The 26,108-nt window shown below is 39.4% G+C and overlaps 3 protein-coding genes across 3 annotated transcripts; all 3 read left to right on the top strand.

The window, feature by feature from the left end:
- Positions 1-924, top strand: LOC128051273 (olfactory receptor 7A17-like). The gene has a single exon (XM_052643801.1). It carries the CDS (start codon positions 1-3, stop codon positions 922-924), a length of 924 nt encoding a protein of 307 aa, XP_052499761.1.
- A 5,411-nt stretch (positions 925-6,335) lies between these two features.
- LOC128051280 (olfactory receptor 7A17-like) lies at positions 6,336-7,310 on the top strand. The gene has a single exon (XM_052643806.1). The coding sequence runs from the start codon at positions 6,378-6,380 to the stop codon at positions 7,308-7,310; it is 933 nt and encodes a 310-aa protein (XP_052499766.1). The 5' UTR covers positions 6,336-6,377.
- Positions 7,311-19,516: 12,206 nt separating this feature from the next.
- Positions 19,517-25,763, top strand: LOC128050422 (olfactory receptor 7A10-like). Its single transcript, XM_052642670.1, has 3 exons — positions 19,517-19,864; positions 20,150-20,339; positions 25,639-25,763. Exons 1-3 carry the CDS (start codon positions 19,517-19,519, stop codon positions 25,761-25,763), a joined length of 663 nt encoding a protein of 220 aa, XP_052498630.1.
- Positions 25,764-26,108: the final 345 nt, after the last annotated feature.

The following is a 26,108-nucleotide window of genomic DNA, read 5'->3' as shown; positions in this document are numbered from 1 at the left end:
ATGGAACCAGAGAATGATACACATATTTCAGAATTTCTTCTTCTTGGAATATCAAATGAATCAGAACTTCAGCCCCTCATATTTGGGCTTTTCCTCACCATGTACCTGATCACTTTGCTTGGAAACCTGCTCATCATCCTGGCTGTCAGCTCAGACTCCCACCTCCACACCCCCATGTACTTCTTCCTCTCCAACCTGTCCTTTGTAGACATCTGTTTCATCTCTACCACCATCCCAAAGATGCTGTGGAATATCAAGATGCAGAGCAAAGTTATCACCTATGAAGGCTGCATCAACCAGATATACTTTTTACTACTCTTTGCAGGGTTGGATGACTTCCTCCTGACCGTGATGGCCTATGACCGGTTTGTGGCCATCTGCCACCCCCTGCACTACACAGTCATCATGAACCCCTGGCTCTGTGGACTGCTGGTTCTAGTGTCATGGATGATGAGTGCCTTGAATTCCTTGATACAAATCTTAATGATGTTGCGGCTGTCCTTCTGCAGAGTCCCGGAGATCCCCAACTATTTCTGTGAACTCAATCAGGTAGTCCGAAGTGCCTGTTCTGACACCTTTCTTAATGATGTGATGGTGTATGTTGCAGCTGGGCTGCTGAGTGGTGGTCCATTCACTGGAATACTTTACTCTTACTCTAAGATAGCTTCCTCCATACGAGGAATCTCACCAGCTCAGGGGAAGTACAGAGCATTTTCCACCTGTGCATCTCACCTCTCAGTTGTCCCCTTATTTTATTGTACAGTCCTAGGAGTGTACCTTAACCCTGCTGATGCCCACAACTCACACTCAAGTGCAATAGCCTCAGTGATGTACACTGTGGTCACCCCGATGCTGAACCCCTTCATCTACAGTCTTCGGAATAAAGACATAAAGGAGGCTCTGAAAAGATTCATTGAGCAATAAAAGGGCAAACTCTTCTGGGGCTAATAAGTGGATCCAGAAATTGCCATTCTTCCCTAAGACTGTGAACATATAATTTGTCTTTTCTATTGCTTCCTTAATTTTACATTTTTTGACTTCAACTTCTGTTTATATGTAAATAATGCAGTTTATTAAGCTTTCCCATTTATTTCATTTTCCTGCTTTGACATATTTTCTTCCAAGCTTAAATCAGAAATATTTGCAAATTCCCTTTTATTTCTTGAGTCTATGGGAATTTCTTAAGAATAGTATCTTTTCAAGTGACATATATCATTTCAAGTTTTTTCTTTTATTTTACTAAAAGAATAGTTAGAAATTGTATTACTCATATTGAATAAGCTCTACTTGGCACCTTCACTATGTAATTTAAGTAACTCACTTTATCAGGCCTTTTCTTCTATCTCATACAGAACAATGACTGAGAACCACTGACCTAGAGCAAGAGAACTAGAAAAATCTCATGTTCTAATCACCACACACACCTTACTCACTTCATAGCTTTGGGTGTTTTTTTTTTTTAATTTAATTTATGTATTTTAATTGGAGGCTAATTACTTTACAATGTTGTAGTGGTTTTTCCCATATATTGATATGAATCAGCCATGAATGTGTTCCCCATCCTGAACCCCCCTCCCACCTCCCTCCCCATCCCATCCCTCTGGGTTATCCCAGTGCACCAGCCCTGAGCACCCTGTCTCATGCATTGAACCTGGACTGGCCATCTATTTCACATGTGGTAATATACATGTTTCAATGTTATTCTCTCAAATCATCCCACCTTCACCTTCTCCCACAGAGCTGAATAGACTGTTCTATACATCTGTGTCTCTTTTGCTGTTTTGCATATAGCATTATCATTACCATCTTTCTAAATTCCATATATATGCATTAGTATACTGTATTGGTGTCTTTCTTTCTGACTTACTTCACTCTGTAAAATAGGCTTCAGTTTCATCCACCTCATTAGAATTGATTCAAATACATTCTTTTTAATGGCTAAGTAATATTCCATTGTGTATATGTACCACAGCTTTCTTATCCATTCATCTGCTGATGGACATCTAGGTTGTTTCCATGTCCTGGCTATTATAAACAGGGCTGTGATGAACATTGGGGTACATGTGTCTCTTTCAATTCTGGTTTCCTTGGTGTGTATGCCCAGCAGTGGGATTGCTGGGTCATACGGAAGTTCTATTTCCAGTTGTTTAAGGAATCTCCACACTGTTCTCCATAGTGACTGTATTAGTTTTCATTCCCACCAACAGTGTAAGAGGGTTCCCTTTTCTCCACACCCTCTCCAGCATATATTGTTTGTAGATTTTTGGATCGCAGCCATTCTGACCGGCGTGAGATTGTACCTCATTGTGGTTTTGATTTGCATTTCCCTGATAATCAGTTTAATCACCTCACCCTTCTGAACCTTAATTTTGCAAATTTAGAATAAGGCTTATAATTGTACATCCTCATAACATGTTCTGTGGCAAAGTAACAAATGAGACAACAGATATAAGATGCTAAGCTCAGTCCATGGTGCATTAAAAGATCCATGTGGATCTCTTATCATTACCAAGTTTTTTTATGATTAAAGGATTAAACCCTAGCTTTTCACTTGTGTTAAAACAGAAAACACCTAATTGATGTGTCAAAAGCATTTTGAAGTCAGGGATTATTTTAGCTATGTTTTCATAGCAAAGGAATACAGCTCTATCCCTTATTGAGGAGGAAATAATAATTTTCTGGAGATAGTAACAGCTGCATTCCCATCACAAGATAGTGCTTTTGAAACCCAAGGGTCTTAGTCCAGACAGGTTCCTCAGACTTAGAGGACACTTTGACTCAGAGTTGCAAAAAGTGTCAGTGTTAGAACTCTGGGATACAGGAGGTTCATGGAGTAGTAATAAGAATCGGATACACTTGACTTCTAATCTGGTCTCCTGGGAATGACCAATCAGCTGAAAAAACTCCATTCTGTCCAGACAAGTTCCCCTGAGGAAATGATGTGTGAGGATTGAAGTCATAGCGGAAATGTGCTGAACATGTATAATGAGCAGATACAGCAAAGACACAGAGCTATAAATATCTCCACTGCTGCAATGTCTGAGCAGCTCCACCTTTAGCTGAACGGGGCATGTTTTGCATTTGGATTCTTAAGTATGGTTCAGAGACCCACGCTTCACTCTTTCCTTCTTTCTTGTCTGGATTCAGAGCTTCAGTCTCCACCATCAACCCTTCAAGAGGAATTTGGACTTCTGCACAGAGACCTTCCTCTCAGACTTCCTATCTGGGTGAGTCTGAAAGCCCAGCAGGAGAAAGTCAGAGAGACTGAAACCCAAGGACACTTACTTGAGGTCACCTGAAAGCCCAACTGCTGGTCCAGAGCCAAGGTTGTCTTAATAATTTATAATCAGTTTGTTTCATATGCAAAAAAGACAAGCATCTACTGCATTCAGCAATTCAAGAATTGTTGATAATTATGTGATGGGGACGAAAACCTAGTTAGAGGAGAGTCAAGAAGAAATGGAAGGCATAGTGGTGTCAGTAAAAGTTGAATATTTCCAAGGAGATTTGCAGTTTAAGAGAGTAGGAAAACATGCTATTTGGTTAAGAGTGGCTTGCAGTGAAGTGATGACATTTTATGTATTTATTTTTTATTTTTGAGATGGGGTATATTTAAGCATGTTCTATATTCATAAGGAAGACCCAGATCAATGGAATAGCTACTACCTGGAAGCTTACAGTTCTTAAGACACACATTTCATAGAATCTTTTCTCACATTGAGTATTCACTTGAAAAAATTGAATTTAGTATACAGTCATATTATCCTAAAAGGCTTAATTTTGCATTGGGTTTGTTACCTGGGAGGCTGAATATATTTGGGGGGTGAATTATCATTTGCTTCTCTATTACATATTATCTATGCACATTGTTTCATATACTGGCATTTGAGTGTTATTGTTCCTTTCTTTTTTTGCTCTATTATTACCTCTGTAATTTTATTAATACCTCTATGAAGGCACCAGAGTGTATAAAGCAGGTAAGGTCTCTGATGATTTGGATCTAATATTTTAATGGATTTAACATTTATTTTATTTCAGAATAAAGTAAACACATATATTGCAAAGTGTCATCAGGTACAAATCACGTGAAGGAAGGGATAGGTTCTGTGGTGTTTATAGGATTTTATAGGGTATATTATGAGGAGTTTATCACAGGTGGGACAAGTCTCAGAAGTAGAGTGTGACCAAGGGGTTTGCCACCCAAAAAAAAAAAAAATCAAAGCCAAGGAATAACAAAGAAAAATACCACTTAAGAAAAATGATAGGGGGCTTACGTCCTGGCTCAGTAGTGAAGAATCCATCTGCCAATGTAGGAGATATGGTCCAATCCCTGATCCAGGAAGATCCCACATGCTGTGGAGCAACTAAGCCTGTGCACAACAATTATTGAGCCTGTGATCTAGAGCCCAGGTGGTTCAACTACTCAAGCCCACACACCCTAGAGCCTGGACTCTGCAATGGGAAGTCACAGCAATGAGAAAGCCAGACCACAACTGGAGAGTAGCCCCTGCTCGTTTCATCTAGAGAAAAGTCCGCACAGCAATGTAGACCCAACACAACCAAAATTAAATAAATAAAATCTATTTTTAAAAAGAAAGGGAAGCAGTAAAAAGGAGAGTCTCACGCACTGCTGGACCGTATGAAAATTGTGGACAAATACACAGGAATAAATATGCAATAAAGAATTGACCGAGGGCCTGATGTGGGCATGGTAGTGAGGCACTGGAGGAATAGAAATGCAGTCAGTGTGCGGGCCCTTGAGTCTGAGGTCACTTCAGCCCCCACACTCCTGTCTGGTCCTTCTGCAACCTGCTCTTGCCTTGGCCTCTATTTATACTGCTTCCCCCTCAGCAAGGACTGGTCTCTTATAAATGTCTTCTTGCATTTATTGCAGTGGGTAAGAAACTTTTTTGACTCTGTTGTGTGATCCATACATGCATGCATGGGCATGAGCAAACACAAACACAGGCATCTGATCGAACAAAAAGAATCAGAAAAATCCTACTGTATGTGATGCAGTCTGACATTTTAATTTTCCATTTTATTTTTTCTACCTTATTTTATTCTTACAAACTACATAGTCTGAACCTCTAATAGGTGTGAATCTCAGAATATGGGAAACGTTTCTCCAGCATGTCTTCGAAAACTATGTTAATGTTTCCCTGGTCCTTTTTAGCGATTTCTATGAGAACATGTCTTTTTCATTCCTTCATGCAGTATGTATTTATTCAGGTACTGCTCCCAACTAAACAAAATCTAAGGGGTTGAAGAATATGTATGATATTGACATATGCCTCAAGGCACTTATAGTCTAACAAAGAATAAAAGATGCAGAATTAATTAAAACCTCATAATGATAACCCTGTATCTAAATGACTGTAAGTGAAATTCCCTGTTTTCTGTACAAATGTTTTAAAAAGAGGAGAATTCATGAAAGAAATGATCTGAAAAAGAAGATGGTGTTTTGGAGATAGGGAGGAGTGAAAATTCCAAATAGAGTGGTTGATTCTCTGAGGAAGTGCATATAAGCTCTGAGTCTTGAGCCTGTGACATCAAGTAAAGCTGTGACTCAAGTTTAATATTCATGAGATTGATGTGAGTGAATGCAGCACGAGGGTGAAGTGGTGGTTCAGTCACAGAGAGTCAAGGCTAGGATTTGAAACTGTGGAATCTGGGGCTCATTTCACAGTGGGGAGTCACTGGGAGAGAAGGAAGTCAGGGACTTGGTTGTTTTGAAACACAGCTGTTCCCTCTGACTAGCACACACTTCTACCCAGAGAGACTCAAGTCTCCTTCATTCTCTTTCTTGAGGTCTCTGATCAAATGTTTTCCAGGCTACCTGAACAATACAGTATTGTAAAGTAAAAAAATAAAATTAAAATAAATAAATAAATAAATTTAATTAAAAGAAAAATATAATAATAAAAAATAATAATACCCTCATCAACTCTCTTCTTTATATTTGATCTATTTTCCTTTTCTGCACTTGTCAACATATGATCATTTGTATGAGTTTTTTAAATTTTTTACTTATATATTTTCTCCACCATTGAACTACAGGACCTATTGTCTCTCAGCACCCTCTCCTCTTTCTCCAGAATTTAGTAGGCCTTAAATTTGTATTCTCTCAAATGCATGACAAAATCCCTCATTACAAATGTAGAATACCTGACCACTGGGGGGAAAGCTAACTGTAAGATAGGCTTTCCTATTTGGAGATGGCACAGGAGATTGTCTTGAAGGGGAAATTTCTACACAAAATCATGAATATTTTTTGAATGCAAGATATAACTGTTAGAGTTCACCTGTGTTTGCAATGCCAATTTTTGAAAAACTAGTCATGCTATTTTTTGTTTCTAGGCAGTCATTTGCATCACATGGGACCTGGGAATGAGACACCAGTTTCAGAATTTATTCTCCTGGGATTATCAAATGAACCAGAACTGCAGCCCCTCATATTTGGGCTTTTCCTCTCCATGTACCTGATCACTGTGTTTGGAAATCTGCTCATCATCCTGGCTGTCAGCTCAGATTCCCACCTCCACACCCCCATGCACTTCTTCCTCTCCAACCTGTCCTTTGTAGACATCTGCTTTATCTCCACCACTGTCCCAAAGATGTTGAGGAACATAAGGACACAGAACAAAGTAATAACCTATGAAGGCTGCATCATCCAGATGCATTTTTTCTTATTTTTTGCAACATTGGACGTGTTCCTCCTGACTGTGATGGCCTATGACCGCTTTGTGGCCATCTGCCACCCCCTGCACTACACAGTCATCATGAACCCCTGGCTCTGTGGACTCCTGGTTCTGTTGTCCTGGATCATGAGTGCTCTAAATTCCTTGACACAAAGCATAATGGTGTTGTGGCTGGCCTTCTGTACAGACTTGGAAATCCCCCACTTTTTCTGTGAAGTCAATCAAGTGGTTCAACTTGCTTGTTCTGACACTTATCTTAATGACATGTTGATGTATTTTGCAGCTGGGGTGTATGGTGGCATTTCCCTCACTGGAATACTTTACTCATATTCTAAGATAGTTTCCTCTATACTAGGAATTTCATCTGCTCAGGGGAAGTATAAAGCATTTTCCACCTGTGCCTCTCACCTCTCAATTGTCTCTTTATTCTTCTGTACAGTCCTGGGAGTGTATCTTAGCTCTGCTGCTACTCACAGCTCACAATCAAGTGCTGTTTCCTCGGTGATATACACTGTGGTCACACCCATGCTGAACCCCTTCATCTATAGTCTGAGGAATAAAGACATAAAGAGGGCTCTGAAAAGGATCATTGGGATGGCAGCTAAATAAGGACCAGTTTTCCTGGGGTTGAAGAAATGCCTGTGATTTTAGGGCTCAAAACCTCAGAGCCCAATTCTTTGATCAGGTTGCTGAAGTAAAACTTGATCCTTCTATTTATTTCCCAAATTTTCCATTTCTTTGAATTCAAGGCCTCTACATTTTATTATCAAATGAAATTCTATACTGGGGAATTGTACCAACTTTTATTGTTCTCCCCATGAGTGTGTAGTCAGCTGTAAATCTCTCTATTATGTTTCTAAGTGATGTTGAATAAGCATGCCATGCTCTTCTGTCTTGAATCAGTTTATGGTTATTTCTGTATCTATGCTGATCTCCTATTTACAGAAAAAAAATGAGTTTATCACGTGAATTACTTATATTTAATTTCAGCATTTCTATATCCATAAATGATGTTTGACTTCCTTCCCAGTTAGAAGACAGCTCTCACCCATGTTAAGTGAGAACCACCTGCCTAATTCAACCCTTAGCCATTCACCATCGGATTCTTTTTCATTTATTAAGTTATTGGAATATAATTACAAAAATAAACTGCATAACAGTTTGAGGGGCTTCCCTGATGGTCCAGTAATTAAAAATCTGCTTTCCAATGCAAGGGACACAGGTTCAATCCTTGGTCTGGGAACGAAGATCCCACATGCTACAGGGCAACTAAGCCCCTGCACCTCAACTAGAGAGCCCACATGCCACAACTAGAGAAAAGCCTGCACACCATAATGAAGAACCTGTGCAGCCTAAATAAGTAACTAAATAAAAAGTGTACAATTTAATGAAATAAACAAGCTATCCAAAACTGAGAACATAATGCCTATTTCTCTTTGTGTTTAATTTGACAGTGCACATAGCTTTACATGATTTATTATGTAATTGTGAAAAAATTTAAGCTCCCTGAGCCTGTTTCCTTGTTTATGAAGGTGTTGTGAAATACTAAACAAAACTTCATATGGATGCTATGAGAAACAAATGAAATGTGTGGACATTTCTTTTCTAATCCAAAGAAAACAGCTAAGGGCTAAGTTCATTTCTGTGTGTATACATTTTTTTTTCTTTCAAATGAACAGTTTGTACACATGTGTGCATGCACACAGACATCTTTTATGAGGAAAGGAAATGAGAGAAACTGAGAGAATGGAAATGAAAATAATGAACATTTGAATTAATATAAAATAAAAATATAGAAATATAGACACAAAAATTTAAAGTGCAAATGAGTAACCTCAATTTGATGTGAATTACTTTTCCTACCTCAATGCCACAAAAGAATCACAGGCAGACAGTTGACATTTACATCTATAAAATTAAAAATGTATTGTATCAGTTAATGAGGCAGAATAGATTTCTAGTCCAATTGCAAAATACTTCCACACTAGTTGCTTAAATAAACACATTTATTCTCTTAGATGTCAGAAGATTAAAATGAGTCTTGTTGGGCTAATATAAAATATTTGGGTGACAGTTCAAGATGGCAGCATAGAAAAAACAGAAAAAGCTCAAATAAATCAGAAAGAAAGAGGAAAAATTACAATTAATATCACAGAAATGCAAAGGACCACAAGAGACTACTATGAATATTTATACCAACAAATTGGACAACCTAGAAGAAACAGAAACATTCCTACAAAACAAACATTTTCCCAAGAGGGAATCATGAAGAAACAGAAAACATGAATACACCAGTTGAAGTGACTTAGCAGTAGCAGCAGTTACTAGTAAGGATATTGAATCAGTAACCAAAACCTCACAACAAACAAAAGTCCAGGACCAGAAGCTTCACTGATAAATTCTAATAAACATTTAAGATTTAGTATCTAGCTTCCAAAAACTTTCAAAAAAATCAAAGAGGAAAAATGCTTCCAAACTCATTTTACAAGGCCAGCATTACCTTGATTCAAAATCAGACAAGGACAATAAAAGAATAAAGAATTGTACCAATATCATTGATGAACACACATGCAAAAATCTTCAAAAAATATTAGCAAATAAATTCAAAAATATATCTAATGGATCATACATCATGATCAAGTGGGACTCACTTCAAGGATGCAAGAATGGTTCAGTTCAGTTGCTCAGTCATGTCTGACTCTTTGTGACCTCATGAATCGCAGCATGCCAAGCCTCCCTGTCCATTACCAACTTCCAGAGTTCACTCAGACTCACGTCCATCGAGTCAGTGATGCCATCCAGCCATCTCATCCTCTGTCATCCCCTTCTCCTCCTGCCCCCAATCCCTCTCAGCATCAGAGTCTTTTCCATGAGTCAACTCTTCGCATGAGGTGGTCAAAGTACTGGAGTTTCAGCTTCAGCATCATTCCTTCCAAAGAAATCCCAGGGCTGATCTCCTTCAGAATGGACTGGTTGGATCTCCTTGCAGTCCAAGGGACTCTCAAGAGTCTTCTCCAACACCACAGTTCAAAAGCATCAATTCTTCGGTGCTCAGCTTTCTTCAAGAATGGTTAAACATCCTCAAATCAGTCAAATGATACACCAAATTAACTGAAGGAAGGATAAATATCATATGATAATTTCAGTGTGCTGTGCTAAATCGCTTCAGTCATGTCCATCTATTTGCGACCCCATGGACTGTAGCCCGCCAGATTCCTTTGTCCATGGGACTTTCCAGGCAAGCACACTGGAGTGGGTTATCATTTCGTCTTCCAGGGGATCTTCCCAATCCAAGGACTGAAATTTTATCTCTTTCATTTCCTGGATTGACAGGCAGGTTCTTTACTACTAGCGCCACCTGGAAAGCCCAATCATTTCGACAGATGCAGAATAATCATTTGACAAAATTCAATATTTGTTTATGATAAAAACCCTCAATAGAGTAGGCACAGAGGAAGCATACCACCACATAACGTAGCCTATATATACAAGTCTGCAGATAACATTATACCCAATGGTGAGAAGATGAAAAACTTTCCCTCTAAGATCAGAAAAAAGAAAAGAATGCACACTCAGGCCACTTTCATTCAACATAGTATTGGAAATCCTAGCCACAGTAATTAGACAATAAAATGCAATGCAGTGCAATGCTGCTAAGTCACTTCAGTCGTGTCCGACTCCGTGTGACCCCATAGACGGCAGCCCACCAGGCTCCCCCATCCCTGGGATTCTCCAGGTAAGAACACTGGAGTGGGTTGCCATTTCCTTCTCCAATGCATGAAAGTGAAAAGTGAAAGGGAAGTCACTCAGTCGTGTCCGACTCTTCACGACCCCATGGACTGCAGCCTACCAGACTCTTCCATCCATGGGATATTCCAGGCAAGAGTACTGGAGTGGGGTGGCATCGCCTTCTCCGATAAAATGCAATAACAGAGTCCAAATTAGAAAAGAAGTAAAATTGTCACTATTTCACTTTTATATATATTTATATATACGCTTCCTCTTGACTCTCCCTCCCACTTCCCGCTTCCACCCGTCTAGGTCATCACAGAGCACCAGGCTGGTCTCCCTGTGTTATATGGAAGCTTCCCACTAGTTGCCTATTTTACACATAATAGTGTCTATATGTCAGTGCTGCTTTTTCAATAGGTCCTATCCTCTCCTTCCCCCACAGTGTCCATAAGTCTGTTATCTCACCTACATCCCCATTTCTTCTCTCTAAATTGGTTCATCAGTACTATTTTTTCTAGATTCCATGTATATGCATTAATAAATGTTATTTGTTTTTCTCTTTCTGACTTACTTCACTCTGTATAAATAACTGACTCTATGTTCATCCACCCCACTACAACTGACTTAATGCTTTCCTTTTTATAGCTGAGCTATATTCCATTGCATATATGTATCATATCTTCTTTTTCCATTCATCTTGGCACTCTAATATTAATCTAAATTTATATATATACATACACACACACACACACACACACACACACACACACCATAATATCATACATAAAACCCAAATGAACTTTTTGGCCAACCGAATAAATCATGATGACTATTGTTGACAACACTGCATTGTACAATTGCAATTTGCTAAGACAGTAGGGTATTTGCCATCACTTCATGGTGAATAGATGGAGAAACAGTGGAAACAGTGACAGACTTTATTTTGGGGGGCTCCAAAATCACTGCAGATGGTGATTGTAGCCATGAAATTAAAAGATGCTTACTCCTTGGAAGGAAACTTATAACCAACCTAGACAGCATATTAAAAAGCAGAGACATTACTTTGCCCACAAAGGTCCATCTAGTCAAGGCTATGGTTTTTCCAGTAGTCATGTATGGATGTGAAAGTTGAACTATAAAGAAAGCTGAGCACCAAAGAATTGATGCTTTTGAACAGAAAGTCTTTTGGACTGCAAGGAGATCCAACAGTCCATCCTAAAGGAAATCAGCCCTGAATATTCATTGGAAGGACTGATGTTGAAGTTGAAACTCCAATATTTTGGCCACCTGATGCGAAGAGTTGACTCATTTGAAAAGACCCTGATGCTGGGAAAGATTGAAGGTGGGAGAAGGGGATGATAGAGGATGAGATGGTTGGATGGCATCACCGACTTAACAGACATGAGTTTGAGTAAACTCCGGGAATTGGTGATGGACAGGGAAGCCTGGCGTGCTGCAGTCCATGGGGTAGCAGAGTCAGACATGACTCAGCGACTTAACTGAAGAGAGTAGAACTTAAATTTTCTCACACATACACAAACAAACAAGATAAGTGTGTACACAAACAAACAAGATAAGTGTGTAAAGTAATGGATGTGTAAGTTAAAGGAGAATTCCTTTCACAAAGTATACATAAATCAGATCATCATGAGGTACACTTCAAATATCTTATGATTATAAATATTAACTATACCTTAATAAAGCTAATTTTTGTGAAATGAATCGCCAGTCCAGGTTCGATGCATGATACTGGATGCTTGCAGCTGGTGCACTGAGACGACCCAGAGGGATGGTACAGGGAGGGAGGTAGGAGGGGGGTTCAGGATGGGGAACACATGTATACCTGTGGTGGATTCATGTTGATGTATGGCAAAACCAATACAATATTGTAAAATAATTAACCTCCAATTAAAATAAATAAATTTATATTTTAAAAATTAAGCTAATTTTTTAAAGCTTCTTAAAAATGAAAAAGGAGAAATAACAAATGTTGGTGAGGATGTGGGGAAAAGGAAACCCTAGTGCACTGTTGGTAGAAATGTGAATGTGTACAGCCATTATGGAGAGCATTATGGAGATTCCTCAAAAATTATAACTAGAACTACTATATTACCTAGGTATTCAACTTCTGGGTATTTCTCTGAATAAAATGAGAGCAGTAATTTGAAAAGATATATGCAACCCTATATTCACTGCACCATTATTTACATTGACCAAGACATGAAAGCTACCTACATGTCCATTGACGGATGAATGGATAATGATGTGAAATACACACACACACACACACACACACACACACACACACACACACACAATGGCATACTACTCAGCCATAAAAAATAAAAATCTGGCCATTCGTGACAATGTGGATGGACCTGCCAGGTATTATGCCATACTAAATAAGCCAGACAGAGAAAGATAAAATCAAGTATGATTTCACTTGCACATGAAATCTAAAAAAGAAATGGACCAAAACTTACAGATGCAGAGAACAGATTGATGTTTATCAGAGAGGAAGGGGATTGGGGTAGTTGGGCAAACTGGATGAAGGCAGTCAATTGTAATATGATACATATTAGCTGGTTTATTTTGCTGATTGGGCTTCCCAGGTGACTCAGCGGTAAAGAATCCATCTGACAAGCAGGAGACACAGGTTCCATCCCTGGGTCAGAAAGATCCCCTAGAGGAGGAAATGGCAACACACTCCAATATTCTTGCCTGGGAAAACCCATGGACAGAGGAGCCTGGTGCACTGCAGTCCATGGGGTCACAAAGAGTTGACATGACTTAGCGACTAAATAACATTCTGCCTACTACACAGTCTGTTTTGAAAGTGTATCATTTTGTATCATTCAAGAATCCCGGGGACTGCAGAGCCTGGCGGGCTGCCATCTATAGGGTCGCACAGAGTCGGACACAACTGAAGCGGCTTGGCAAGAACCCTTCTATAAGAGAAACAGACAGAATTAGCCACAGCCTCTGAAATGAGTGAATGCACTATTTCTTCAAAATTAAATGCAAAAACACATTTTGAGGAAGAAGACCTAAAACTATCTACAGCTAATTGTATCACAGGATCACAGCCTTGCTACTCAAAGAGTGTCCACAGACCAGGACCTGCAGAGTCAGCATCATCCAGCAGCTTGTTAGAAATGCAGTTTTTGGACCCACCAGGAACTGCTGAATCAGATTCTGAATTTGTAGTAGGATTGTTGTTGATTTGTAGCTACAATGAAGTTAGAAAAGGACTGACTTAGAATAACTTTGCTACCCCTTATTGTTGCCATTTGAGGAAGCATACTATTCTGGGGATGCTTTCCCACAGATTTTAGATGTTTGGCAGCATCATTTCAGATGTTGTCAAACATCCCAGGGAAAAATCCTCTATGATTCAGAACTACTGGTGTATAGTTTGGAAACTAGACACACCCTGACAGGTTTACAATCAAGGACCATCAAATACTCAGATATTAATTTCGGCCATCTCATTAAATTCCTCCAAGCTCCATTTCTGCAGCGGAAAATGGAGTTCTTAAATGTACTTCCTCACAGATGAAACATCTGTAAATATTCAATCAAACAATTCTCATCAGGCACTAAGATCAAGCTTTAGCACAAAATATCTAAGTATATTTACTATCATCAAAAATATTTTATAACGGAGAATTGAAAGCTCAGAACTAGAGATATAAGTATGAAGTTCCTAAATGTTATGGCAAAAGTGTCATGAAGACAACATATGTAGTGCCCCAAGGTTGATTAACAAAAGAACTGAGTTCGTCCCCTTATTGAAAAAGAGAACAGAAATTTCCTGGAGATTTAGAGTCTGTATCCCCATCATAAATCAAAACTTCGGAGATATAAGAGACCTAATTCAGATACTCAGTCTTAGACTTAGAAAAAACTTTAACTCAAGGTTGAAACAAGGTACTAGGAGATTTAGAGATCTGAAAGGGAGGAAATTTTATGGAGAAGGAGTGAAAAAACAAGAAAAAAAAATGGATTCTCTTGACTTCTACCTGATCCCTTGTGAACAGAGAATCTTTAGGGAAAATTTCCTTCCTTCCTGAACAGGTTTCCACAGGGGAATTATGTTCTTAGAGGTTGAAATAACAAGAAATGTGCCTAATGAGCAGGTAGAGGGACCTATAAAGACTAACATCTGCAGTCTCTCAGTGTGTGTAATCTTGAGCTGGATGAACACTTTATTTCCTTTGTTTGGAGTCCTAATCCTGATTGGGGTTGGGGTTGGCCTGTAGCTTCATCCCTTTCTGCTGTTTTGTCTGGGGACAGAGCCTTCATCTCCATCATTAGCCTTCCAGAGAAGAATTCAGACTCCCCCTCGGAGAGCTTCCTCCCAGAGTTCCCCCATCAAGGTGAGTCTCCAATCTAGATGGTGGTACATGAGAAGGTCAGAAAGAAAAGAAGCCAGTTCAACTAAGCCCAGAGGCAAAAGATTGCTGTGTCTGTTTGTTTGCTTGATTGATTAATTAAAGTATTTGTGTCAGAGGCTAGGTAATATTTCACAGTATGGCTATGCTACTCACACTTTTGATGAATGGCCTTTAATACTCTATCATTAAAGTGCTATTTCATTCATGCCACAGAAATACGTTGAGATTTTTGAACCAACTGTGGTTCAAATCAAGAAGGATTTTTCCCATGCAGAAGATTCTGAGTAATGTCCAGGAACATTTTGACTGTCTCACTGGAGAGGATTGGGTGGAGGCCACAGAGGCTCTCAACATCTTTCAATGCATGGGACAAACAGAGCAACAGAGACTGATCTGACTGGGAGTGTCAGTAGTGTTGAGACTCAGAAAACTTGAGCTAGAGAATATCTATATGATAACATTTATAGCTGTCTTCAGGTTGTTTACCAAATCTGTAAGACTTTAGTTTTCTGGCAGCAAAATTAACAACACTGCTTTTGCTACTGGTTTAAAAGTTCAAACTCCAGGCAATATGACAGGTCTTTACACTTATTTCTCAGACTAATGGGTATGAAAGACATTTTTTTGTTTTCATAAACTGTGGCTCAGCTGCAGCAAACTTTACATATTTGATCATCATTTTGACTTATCTATTATTACTGTGTCATATATCATTTGCCCAGTTTTCTCCAGTTATTAGCATTTCAAAAAATTTTATGGATTATTATTTCTCAATTGACTTTTGGAGGTTATTTTCATGATAAAATATTTGTTTTATTTCAAAATATCTATCTTCCGACTTCTGAGTTTTTTGGTTTTCATTTTGCCACATGTAAATTTTATGTATAGTTTTCTAGAATGTTCATCTGAAATGTATTGGTCACTTTACACTAACATTGTAATACCTCATTTTTTGTAAGATGAATGAGGTAGGACACCAACTTCATAATCTCTCAGATAACTAGTCATTCATGATCAATCTTTTTTTTTGGTAAGTTTTTTTTTAATTTTTTTAACTTTTAATTAAAGGGTAGTTGCTTTACAATATTGCTTTGGTTTCTATTAAACATCAACATGAATCAGCTTCAGGCCAGATCTTATTTGACAATATAATCTTTTGCAACTAAATGGAAACACGACCTTGCCATTTGCTAAATGTTCAAAACTATTATAACTTAATTCCTGACCATTCAAAAATAAATAATGGAACATCCACTACGTGCCAGCAAGTTCTCGGTACATTACATGTTATATTCTCTTCTATCAGGCCTTTGCTTCATTAAATATCAGCACATATTCGTGCCATTAAATTATTGCTATTTTTTATCACATTTCATTTAGTCTGATTCTTCATTCAATTTTGCTCACTAAGTTTTTTCAAACTCTTCACTTTAACCTGGTTTCAGTTCAGTTCAGTTGCTCAGTCATCTCCAACTCTTTGCGACCCCATGAATCGCAGCACGCCAGGCCTCCCTGTCCATCACCAACTCCCAGAGTCTACCCAAACCCATGTCCATTGAGTCGGTGATGCCATCCAACCATCTCATCCTCTATCTTCCCCTTCTCCTGCCCTCAATCTTTCCCAGCATTAAGGTCGTTTCAAATGAGTCAACTCTTCACATCAGGTGGCCAAAGTATTGGAGTTTCAGCTTCAACATCAGTCCTTCCAATGAACATTCAGGACTGATTTCCTTTAGGATGGACTGGTTGGATCTCCTTGCAGTCCAAGGGACTCTCAAGAGTCTTCTCCAACACCACAGTTCAAAAGCATCAATTCTTTGGTGCTCAGCTTTCTTTATAGTCCAACTCTCACATCCATACATGACTACTGGACAAACCATAGCCTTGACTAGTTGGACCTTTGTTGACAAAGTAATGTCTCTGCTTTTTAATATGCTGTCTAGGTTGGTCATAACTTTTCTTCCAAGGAGTAAGCGTCTTTTAATTTCATGGCTGCAGTCACCATCTGCAGTGATTTTGGAGCCCCCCAAAATAAAGTCTGACACTGTTCCCACTGTTTTCCCATCTATTTGCCATGAAGTGATGGGACCATATGCCATGATCTTAGTTTTCTGAATGTTGTGCTTTAAGCCAATTTCTTCACTCTCCTCTTTCACTTTCATCAAGAGACTCTTTAGTTCTTCTTCACTTTCTGCCATAAGGGTGGTGTCATCTGCATATCTGAGGTTATTGATATTTCTCCCAGCATTCCAGCCTGTGCTTCTTCCAGTCCAGCGTTTCTCATGATGTTTCTCATGATGCATAGAAGTTAAATAAGCAGGGTGATAATATACAGCCTTGATGTACTATCCTTTATTCTTTCATTGTATAGCTTTACACACTCTTATGTGTTTTTCTGGATAAGCATATATTCATCTACCTTTCTGAAAAGTACAAAAGTGAACAAAGCAGGTAAGGTCCCTGCCTTTTTGGGTCACACAGTCTCACAATGAGGTCAGAGTACAATGAAATAAATGTGTCGTGATGTAATGTCCTCACACATAATTATATGAAGGAAGTTATTCAGCATAAAAATACAGAATTGCCATGGTGTAGGACACCATGGATTTACAAAGCATGGCCCACGGAGGCCTCTGCATGTTGGATGAAGTTCAGAACCAGGATCAGAGTATGCCCATTGGGTTTCTCAAAACCCAAAGTCCAAGAACAGCTAAGGAAAGATGCTACACGAGAAAAGTAGAAAAGGAGCTAACCTCATCCCTTATCAGACCATACAAAAACTAACTGGTCAAGTAATTATGAAACAGGCCCAGGAGAAACAAGTCTTCTATGGCTTGATATTAAAAATGCCCAGTTTTGTTACACTTTGTATATTTTGTTTTATGAAGTGTTGGTTTATCCCTCTGCTCATTTTCTCTTAGGGGGAACAATAAGTGAAACGTCTTTTGATATCTTTCGACATCATAGTGGTATCACTCCTATTGTCTTTCAGACAAGTTCATTTTGGATCTCTTATTATTTTGCTGGGCATCAAAGGAAAATAATTAAGGTTGGAATGCTGCCAGGACCAAGGAAGATTATTCTTTCTCACAGCCTCTCAGGGACCAATTGATCTTGTTAAGATATTTTTCTCATCATTACTCTCTCTCTCTACCTCCCTCCCTCCCTCTCTTTGCTCTCTCTCTATTGAAAAGACAATTTAATGTTTGTTTAAATACACAAAATGGCCATCTCAGTGTGGAACCCCAGGTTTGTTTGTCCATAGGAAACTTAAGAATTGGAATTTCAGGGAATCACTTCTATATTATATAGGGTAAAGTTCATTGATCTGCCCAACTTGGGTTGTACACATTCCTAGTGTACTCAGTAATGCTTCAGCTGAGAAAGACATGAAAATAACACAGTGAAGAAAGACACAGTGTGTTCTGTGTCTGTTTGCTACTGGTGGGGTGTCAGAAATCTTCAGAACAAGGGTACCAGTTCTCATATATTCCAAGATGACTCTTACGGTAGTGGGGCCAAAATTCAATCAAGGGAGGTACTAAAGAGGTAAGCTGTTTCAATTTATAGGATCCCTTTGCAACAAGATTAATAAAGGGCAAGATATAGTACAGAACAGGAAGTCCCTTGCCCTGGGATTTCAGCAGTAGCTGAGAGACCACGACCCTCCTCAACAGGTGGGACACCATCTCTCATCACTCTTTGTCATCTTCATTCACTTGCAACACTGCCTTTACTTTCTTTGACTTGAGCACTTTCCTCAAGGCCTTTCACTAGATATTTCCTCTACCAGGTACATACTTCATTACATAACCTTGCATCTCCCTCCCTCTCTTGCTTGAGGTCACTGTTCAAATATCACCTTGTTTGCGGGTCTTACCTAAACACCCATGCAAAATATGAAGCCTAATTCACTCTCTTCTTTACATGAGCTTACCCTTTCTATATAGCATCTGTCACCATCTGAAATGTAAGGATCTCTATTATTTGCTTAGATTTTCTAGCTCCATCATTGAATGTGTGTATATGCTCAATCGTGTCTATCTTTCTGTGACCCCATGGACTATAGCCCACCAGGCTCCTCTGTCCATGGGATTATCGAGGCAAGAATACTGGAGTGGGCTGCCATTTCTTTCTCCAGGGGATCTTCCTGACCCAGGGATCAAACCCTAGTCTCTTGCATCTCCTGCATGGGAAGGCGGATTCTTTACCACTGCACCACATGGGGAGCACCCCCATCATTTAATAGTAGGGTCCTACTTTTTTCTTCAGCACACTATACTTGTTGCCTAGACATTGGTAACATGGTCAGCTCTCAATTTTACTACAGAAATGCATGAAAAAAATTTCTAATCAAAATTATAAGATGCATAATCCCTCAAGGAAAGAGTTGGCAGGGACAAAAATTCCATATCAATGGTGGCATGAGGGAATCTAAAGGAGACCATATTCATACACAAAACATATTTTATTGAATTACGTGACTGCAATATGTAAACACCAGCATTTAAAATGTGTGAGTAAAGCACGTAGTTGTGAAAAATTAGTCATGTTACTTTCCTCTTTCAGTGAAGTCACTTCCATCATATGGAACGAGGCAATGATACACGAATTTCAGAATTTCTTCTTCTGGGATTTTCAGAGGATCCACAACTACAGCCCATCATATTTGGGCTTTTCCTCTCTATGTACCTGATCACTGTTTTTGGAAACCTGCTCATCATCTTGGCCATCACTTCAGACTCTCACCTGCACACCCCCATGTACTTCTTCCTCTCCAACCTGTCCTTTGTAGACATCTGTTTCACTTCCACCACCATTCCAAAGATGCTGTGGAACATCCAAGCACAGAGGAAAGTTATCACCTATGAAGGCTGCATCACACAGATTTATTTTCTCATCCTCTTTGCAGTGTTGGACATTTTTCTCCTGACTGTGATGGCCTATGACCGCTTTGTGGCCATCTGCCATCCCCTGCATTACACTGTCATCATGAACCCAAGACTTTGTGGACTGCTGGTGTTGATGTCCTGGATCATAAATATTCTTAATTCCTCATTACAAAGCTTAATGATGCTGCAACTGTCCTTCTGCACAAACATTGAAATTCCCCACTTTTTCTGTGAACTCAACCATATGGTCCAACTTGCCTGTTCTGACACATTTCTTAATAACATAGTGATGTATTTTGCAGCTGTCCTGCTGGGTGGTGGTCCCTTTGCTGGTATCCTTTACTCTTATTCTAAGATAGTCTCCTCTATATGCAGAATCTCATCTGCTCAGGGGAAATATAAAGCATTTTCCACCTGTGCATCTCACCTCGCCATTGTCTCCTTATTTTATTGTACAATGCTTGGAGTGTACCTTAGCTCTGCAGCTACCCACAATGCACACTCAAGTGCAACAGCCTCGGTGATGTACACAGTCATCACACCCATGCTGAACCCCTTCATCTACAGCCTGAGGAATAAAGACATGAAGAGGGCTCTGAAAGTATTCTTTGTGAGAGGTATTGTATAAGAGCTAGTTGTCATAAAACTGAAAAAGCACTTGAGATTGCAGAGGCCAAAGCCTCAGAGTCAGAAATTGTGACTATTTGATCAGACTATGAAATTATAACTTGCCCTTTTTAAATAAATACATTCCTGGAATTTGCATTTATTTGACTCTAACTTTTCTATTTGACAGAGAAGGCAATGGTACCCCACTCCAGTACTCTTGCCTGGCAAAACCCATGGACGGAGGAGCCTGGTAGGCTGCAGTCCATGGGGTCGCTAAGAGTCGGACACGACTGAGTGACTTCCCTTTCACTTTTCATCTTCATGCATTGGAGAAGAAAATGGCAACCCACTCGAGTGTTCTTGCCTGGAGAATCCCAGGGACAGGAGAGCCTGGTGAGCTGCCGTCTATGGGGTCACACAGAGTAGGACACGACTGAAGTGACTTAGCAACAGCAGCAGTTTCTATTCAACTTATGCAAATCACTTTATTAAGCTTCCTTTTCTCTCTGACATCCATCTGCTTTCTCTTTGTTCTATTCCCACTTTCACAAATTTACTTCAACAGTGTATCAGGAATGTTTGGAAATTCCCACTGACTAAATGAGACTCATTGGAAAAGACTCTGATGCTGGGAGGGATTGAGGGCAGGAGGAGAAGGGGACGACAGAGGATGAGATGGCTGGATAGCATCACTGACTCGATGGACATGAGTCTGAGTGAACTCCGGGAGTTGATGATGCACAGGGCAGCCTGGCGTGCTGTGATTCATGGGGTCGCAAAGAGTCGGATATGACTGAGCGACTGAACTCAACTGAACTGAAATGAGACAACATCGATTTTTTTTTTTTTTTTAGAATAACTTTTCACAAATGACATACCTGCTCAGTCGCTCAATTATGTCTGACTCTATGCAACCCTATGGACTATAGTCCACCAGGCTCCTCTATCCACAGAATTCTTCTGGCAAGGATACTGGTGTGGGTTGCCATTTCCTCTTCCAAGGATCAAACTTGTGTCTCTTTCATCTGCATTGGCAGGCACATTCTTTACCCCTAGTGCAACCTGGGAAGGCCCCAAAATGACTTTTGTCTTACCAGATATTTTTATTCTGTTTCTCTAAAAGAAGTGTCATGAGTTGTAGTCTTCCTACCAAAAAACATGTTTGATCATGAAGACAATTTATATAATTTTATAACAGAGGAAAACCTGAGACATTATTTTCACCTTTATATCCAATATTCTCATGTACATCACTATCTTAACTGCCTTTTCTCGCCATCGAGACTGTAACATACTACTATGATTTGTGACAAGTCGTTGATTTTTATTCTCCTCATTTGGATCCTGTTCTTAGCATCCATATTGCCCACAATGGCCACTGTCAACATGATTATCAGATACATGTCTGCAAAAGGAGTTTCCACTGAAAGACACATTTTAATAAACAGATTGACCTAATAAGGCTTTAAAATCACAGATGAACATCAATAGTTCAGTTCAGTTGCTCAGTTGTGTCTGACTCTTTGCAACCCCATGGACTGCAGCACGCCAGGCTTCCCTGTCCATCATCAACTCCCGGAGCTTGCTCAAACTCATGTCCATCCAACCATCTTATTCTCTGTCATCCCCTTCTCCTCCTGCCTTCAATCTTTCCCAGCATCAAGGTCTTTTTCAATGAAGCAGCTCTTCACATCAGATGGCCAAAATATTGGAGTTGCAGCTTCAGCATCAGTCCTTCCAATGAATATTCAAGACTGACTTGTTTTAGGATTAACTGGTTTGATCTCCTTGCAGTCCAAGGGACCTTCAACATGATGAAGCAAAATTGTAATTCATACATTGTATTTCTTTGAAAAATATTCATTTTCCAGGCTGTATATCTACTCATTGGAGAATGGAGGATTGGTGTCCATGTGTTAAGGGGAGGTTTATACATATTAGTGAAAGATTGATTAACATTTTTCTTTTTTTATTCAATTGTCTTCCTGTTTCTGCTTGAAAACTTTCAGTGCTACCTGTAATATGACCCATGTCATTGATTTAATGGAACTGTATCTCCACTGCATCTTGTCATAACCCAAGAAGGATGGTGAATGATCACTATCATTATCCTCCATAACTCTGTTATACTCATGATTCTATTCACATTTTATGATCAAAGAGTGGCTCAACAGACATCTTGAATTGCTGTCCAGTCGTGTGAATCAGGGTTACCAGTTTTTTTTCCTATATAGACATGCATGCCCTTTCAACCTCTTCTGGTTACTGAGAAATGAACCCCAGTGAGATTTCAATTACAGTTATCTGAAATGAACTGAAATGACAGAGTAACCATAAAAGCTATCCTGAAATACAAGAACAAATGACAAGAATAATCAGGAGCAATTATAACTCTCCTCATTCTGTTCACTTTGATTATTGTATCAGTCAGATATTGCTGCATAACAAGCCATCCTAAAGCTAATGCTATAATATACTGCCTTTGTTACCAGATGAGATTATAAGGTAGAGAGTTGTTCTGAGCTCTGCTCATCTCCTAATGAGTGTAAACTCAGCTGTGAGTCTCTACATTGCTTTTCTTAGGTTTATCCATGATACGATGTGTGAGATGATACCTTTTTCACTTGACCCTATGTGTTGAGTTTATTTCTCTGGTTTTATCTTCAATTTTACCAAGAGAGTACCAAGAGTGAATTGCTTTAATTTACTTCTATTTCTATACCCATATATGACACTTTTCTTTTCACCTGGGTAAGGAGATATCTCCCATCACTGCTCAGTGTGAATCAGCTATCTGTGCTCTAGATCTTACTCTGATCCATGCACCTTTAGACTTCAAAGTGATGTATTGGAAAATAATTGCATACCATAAACTGCATATTTTGAAATGATAAATAAAATGATCTGTACCAAATTTACAATGCATACTGTATATTTCCACTTGCACATAATTCATGACAGTGAACAATAACTTTAAAGGCTTTTAAAAGTGTTTAAATATGTTAATCTCCCTGAGCCTAAATCATTATCTATGTAGGTAATGTGGGATAATAAACATAACTTCAGAGGAAGATTTCAAAAAATTAATGATGTAAGTGGATGTATTTTTGTGGAATCCTAAGAAAATGTTCAAATGTAAACGTGTGTGTATTTATTTATATAAATTTATCTTTCAAATGAGCATAAGCATACCTATCTATGTACACACGGAAATGCATTTTTTGTTCTATGTTTTATATAGAAAGAAAGCTTGAGAGAAAGTTGGAGAGGATACACTATGGGGCATATATACTGAGAAAACCATAATTCAAAAAGATAATTCAAAGCACATGTACCTCAATGTTCATTGCAGCACTATTTACAATATCAATGGTATGATATGGAAGCAACCTAGATGTCCATCAACAGATGAGTGGATAAAGAAGATGTAGTACATATATACAATGGAATATTACTCAACCATAAAAAGGAATGAAATTGAATCAGTTGTAGTGATATCGACGAACCTAGAGCTTACCATACAGAGTGAAGTAAGCCAGAAAAACAAACACCATATATTAATGCATACATACAGAATCTAGAAAAATGGTGCTGATGAACCATTTGTGGGGGAAGAATAGAGATTTAAATGTAGAGAATAGACTTGTGAACACAAAGGAGAGAAAAGAGGGGGAACAAACTGAGAGAGTGGCATTGACATATATATACCACCATGACTAAAATAGATAGCTGGCAGGAAACTGTTGTATAACACAGGGAGCTCAGCTCAGGGTGCTCTGTGATGACCTGAGATAGGGGATGGGGTGGGAAGGAGACTCAAGAGGGTAGGAATATATGCATACATATAGCTGATTCACTTTGTTGTACAGCAAAAATTGACATAACATTGTAAAGCAATTATATTCCAATAAAAATTTAAAAAAAAAAAAAAGACTGTAGAAAGTTAAGCATAGATTTAAAGTGAACCATAGAGGGACTGGTCCAGGATGGTGATATAGGAAGATACTGAATTCACTCCTCCCATGGATATGCTGAATCTACAGCTACACGTGGATCAAGTCCCTCTGATAAAGACCTGAAAACTAGCTGAAATGTTCCTTTCTATCAAATGAGAAAAGACCACATTGAGGCAGGTAGGAGAGATTGAGATGTTCTCTTGCCAAAACCCCCAACCCTGATGCAGCAACCCAAATTCAGAAGGGGTTTTACAAATCTGGAGCCTCTTCTTGAGGATTAAAACGTTCATAGCCTATATTAAGACCTGCTCTTAATATTAAGACCCCAACTCTTAAGACCTGCATGTGGGAGATGAGCCTCCAAAATACCTATCTTTGAAAACCATCAGGATTTATGTCTATGAGATGCAAAGTGACATAGCAAATGGAGACACTGCTTTTAAAAGGCTCACACATAGACTCAATCACCACATAAACTCAATGCTCACTGCTGAAGCAAAAGTTTGAAAAGTGAGGGACTATATGTGAGGGACTGTTGCTATTTATTTAGTCGTTGTGTTCAACTCTTCACGATCCAATGGACTGTAGCCCACTAGTTCCTTTGTCCATGGGATTTCCCAAGCAAGAATACTGGAGTGGGTTGCCATTTCCTGCTCCAAGGGATCTTCCCCACCCAGGTATCAAACCCGTGTCTAGTACATTGGCAGACAGATTCTTTACCACTGAGCCACATGGGGGATATTGAGTTGCTAATCTAAATACATCCACCAAGAGGGCAGAAGCCTGTTGAAATTCTCTCTTGGCATGGAAGCATTGGTGGGAGTCACCTCACACTGTCATTCTGCATCACTAAAGTCAGCAGATATAATTCCTTGGCTCATCCTTTATCAATCTCCACACTACGATTATCTCCTAGAGGGGAGATTTTGCACACATCTGATCCTCTGTGATTTTTTTTTTTTCTTTATGTGCAGCATCCCAGTTTCTCTGGCAGCACTCCAGAGGACATTCTTTGTGTCCCTGGCCCTAGAGGCCAGGGTACTTGCATTCCAAGGTCTGACTGGATTGCAAAATCAAAAAGACAGTTCTTGACAGCCTACCACCTCCAGGACATTGCACAGGTAGCAGACTGAATCACACTCCAGCCTTTCTGGAATAGAGGTCTCCTCTTGCTTGTCCAGGAGCTTTGGCCTGAGGGGCAGGCTTCTGTTCTGGTGTGCTCCTAGAGGTCTGTGGCTATGATCTCAGGGAACAGAGATGAGCCTGGTAGATAAGTCTTTGTGCTCTGCCTCTGCTCTGTTTCAACTTGATAGTGAGCTTATACCCTTGTCTGGCCTCCTGATTTTTTCAGCTGCTTCCTGGGACAACCTTACATCCCAGGAAGACAGTGGAGCTTATACTCTCAAGAACTGCAGGACTATAACCAAGGGAGGAAGAGTTCTTAAACAGCTACCACTTTCAGGACACAGGAGATAACAGACCCAGATACTCAATCTTTCTGTGAAATAAGCTTACAATATTATCATCAATTGTAACTGCAGCCATAGAGACAGGCTTCTCATTTAACACATATCTTCCCTGGTGGTTCAGTGGTAAAGAATTCACCTGCCAACACAACATGGGTTCAATCCCTAGTCCGGGAAGATACCCTGGAGAAGGAAATGGCAGCCCACTCCAGTATTCTTGCCTGCGAAATCCCATGGACAGAAGAGCCTGGCAGGTTATAGTCCAGGGGGTTGCAAGAGTCAGACACAATTTAACGACTTTACAATACAAGAACATAGGCTGACTATAAACGTTTTCAGTTACCTTGAGAGGTGG

Source organism: Budorcas taxicolor, chromosome 7 (genome assembly GCF_023091745.1).
Source record: "Budorcas taxicolor isolate Tak-1 chromosome 7, Takin1.1, whole genome shotgun sequence".
NCBI classification, from domain to species: Eukaryota; Metazoa; Chordata; class Mammalia; order Artiodactyla; family Bovidae; genus Budorcas; species Budorcas taxicolor.
Note: the sequence above shows the minus strand (reverse complement) of the source record. Positions and strands in the feature narration are given on the sequence as shown.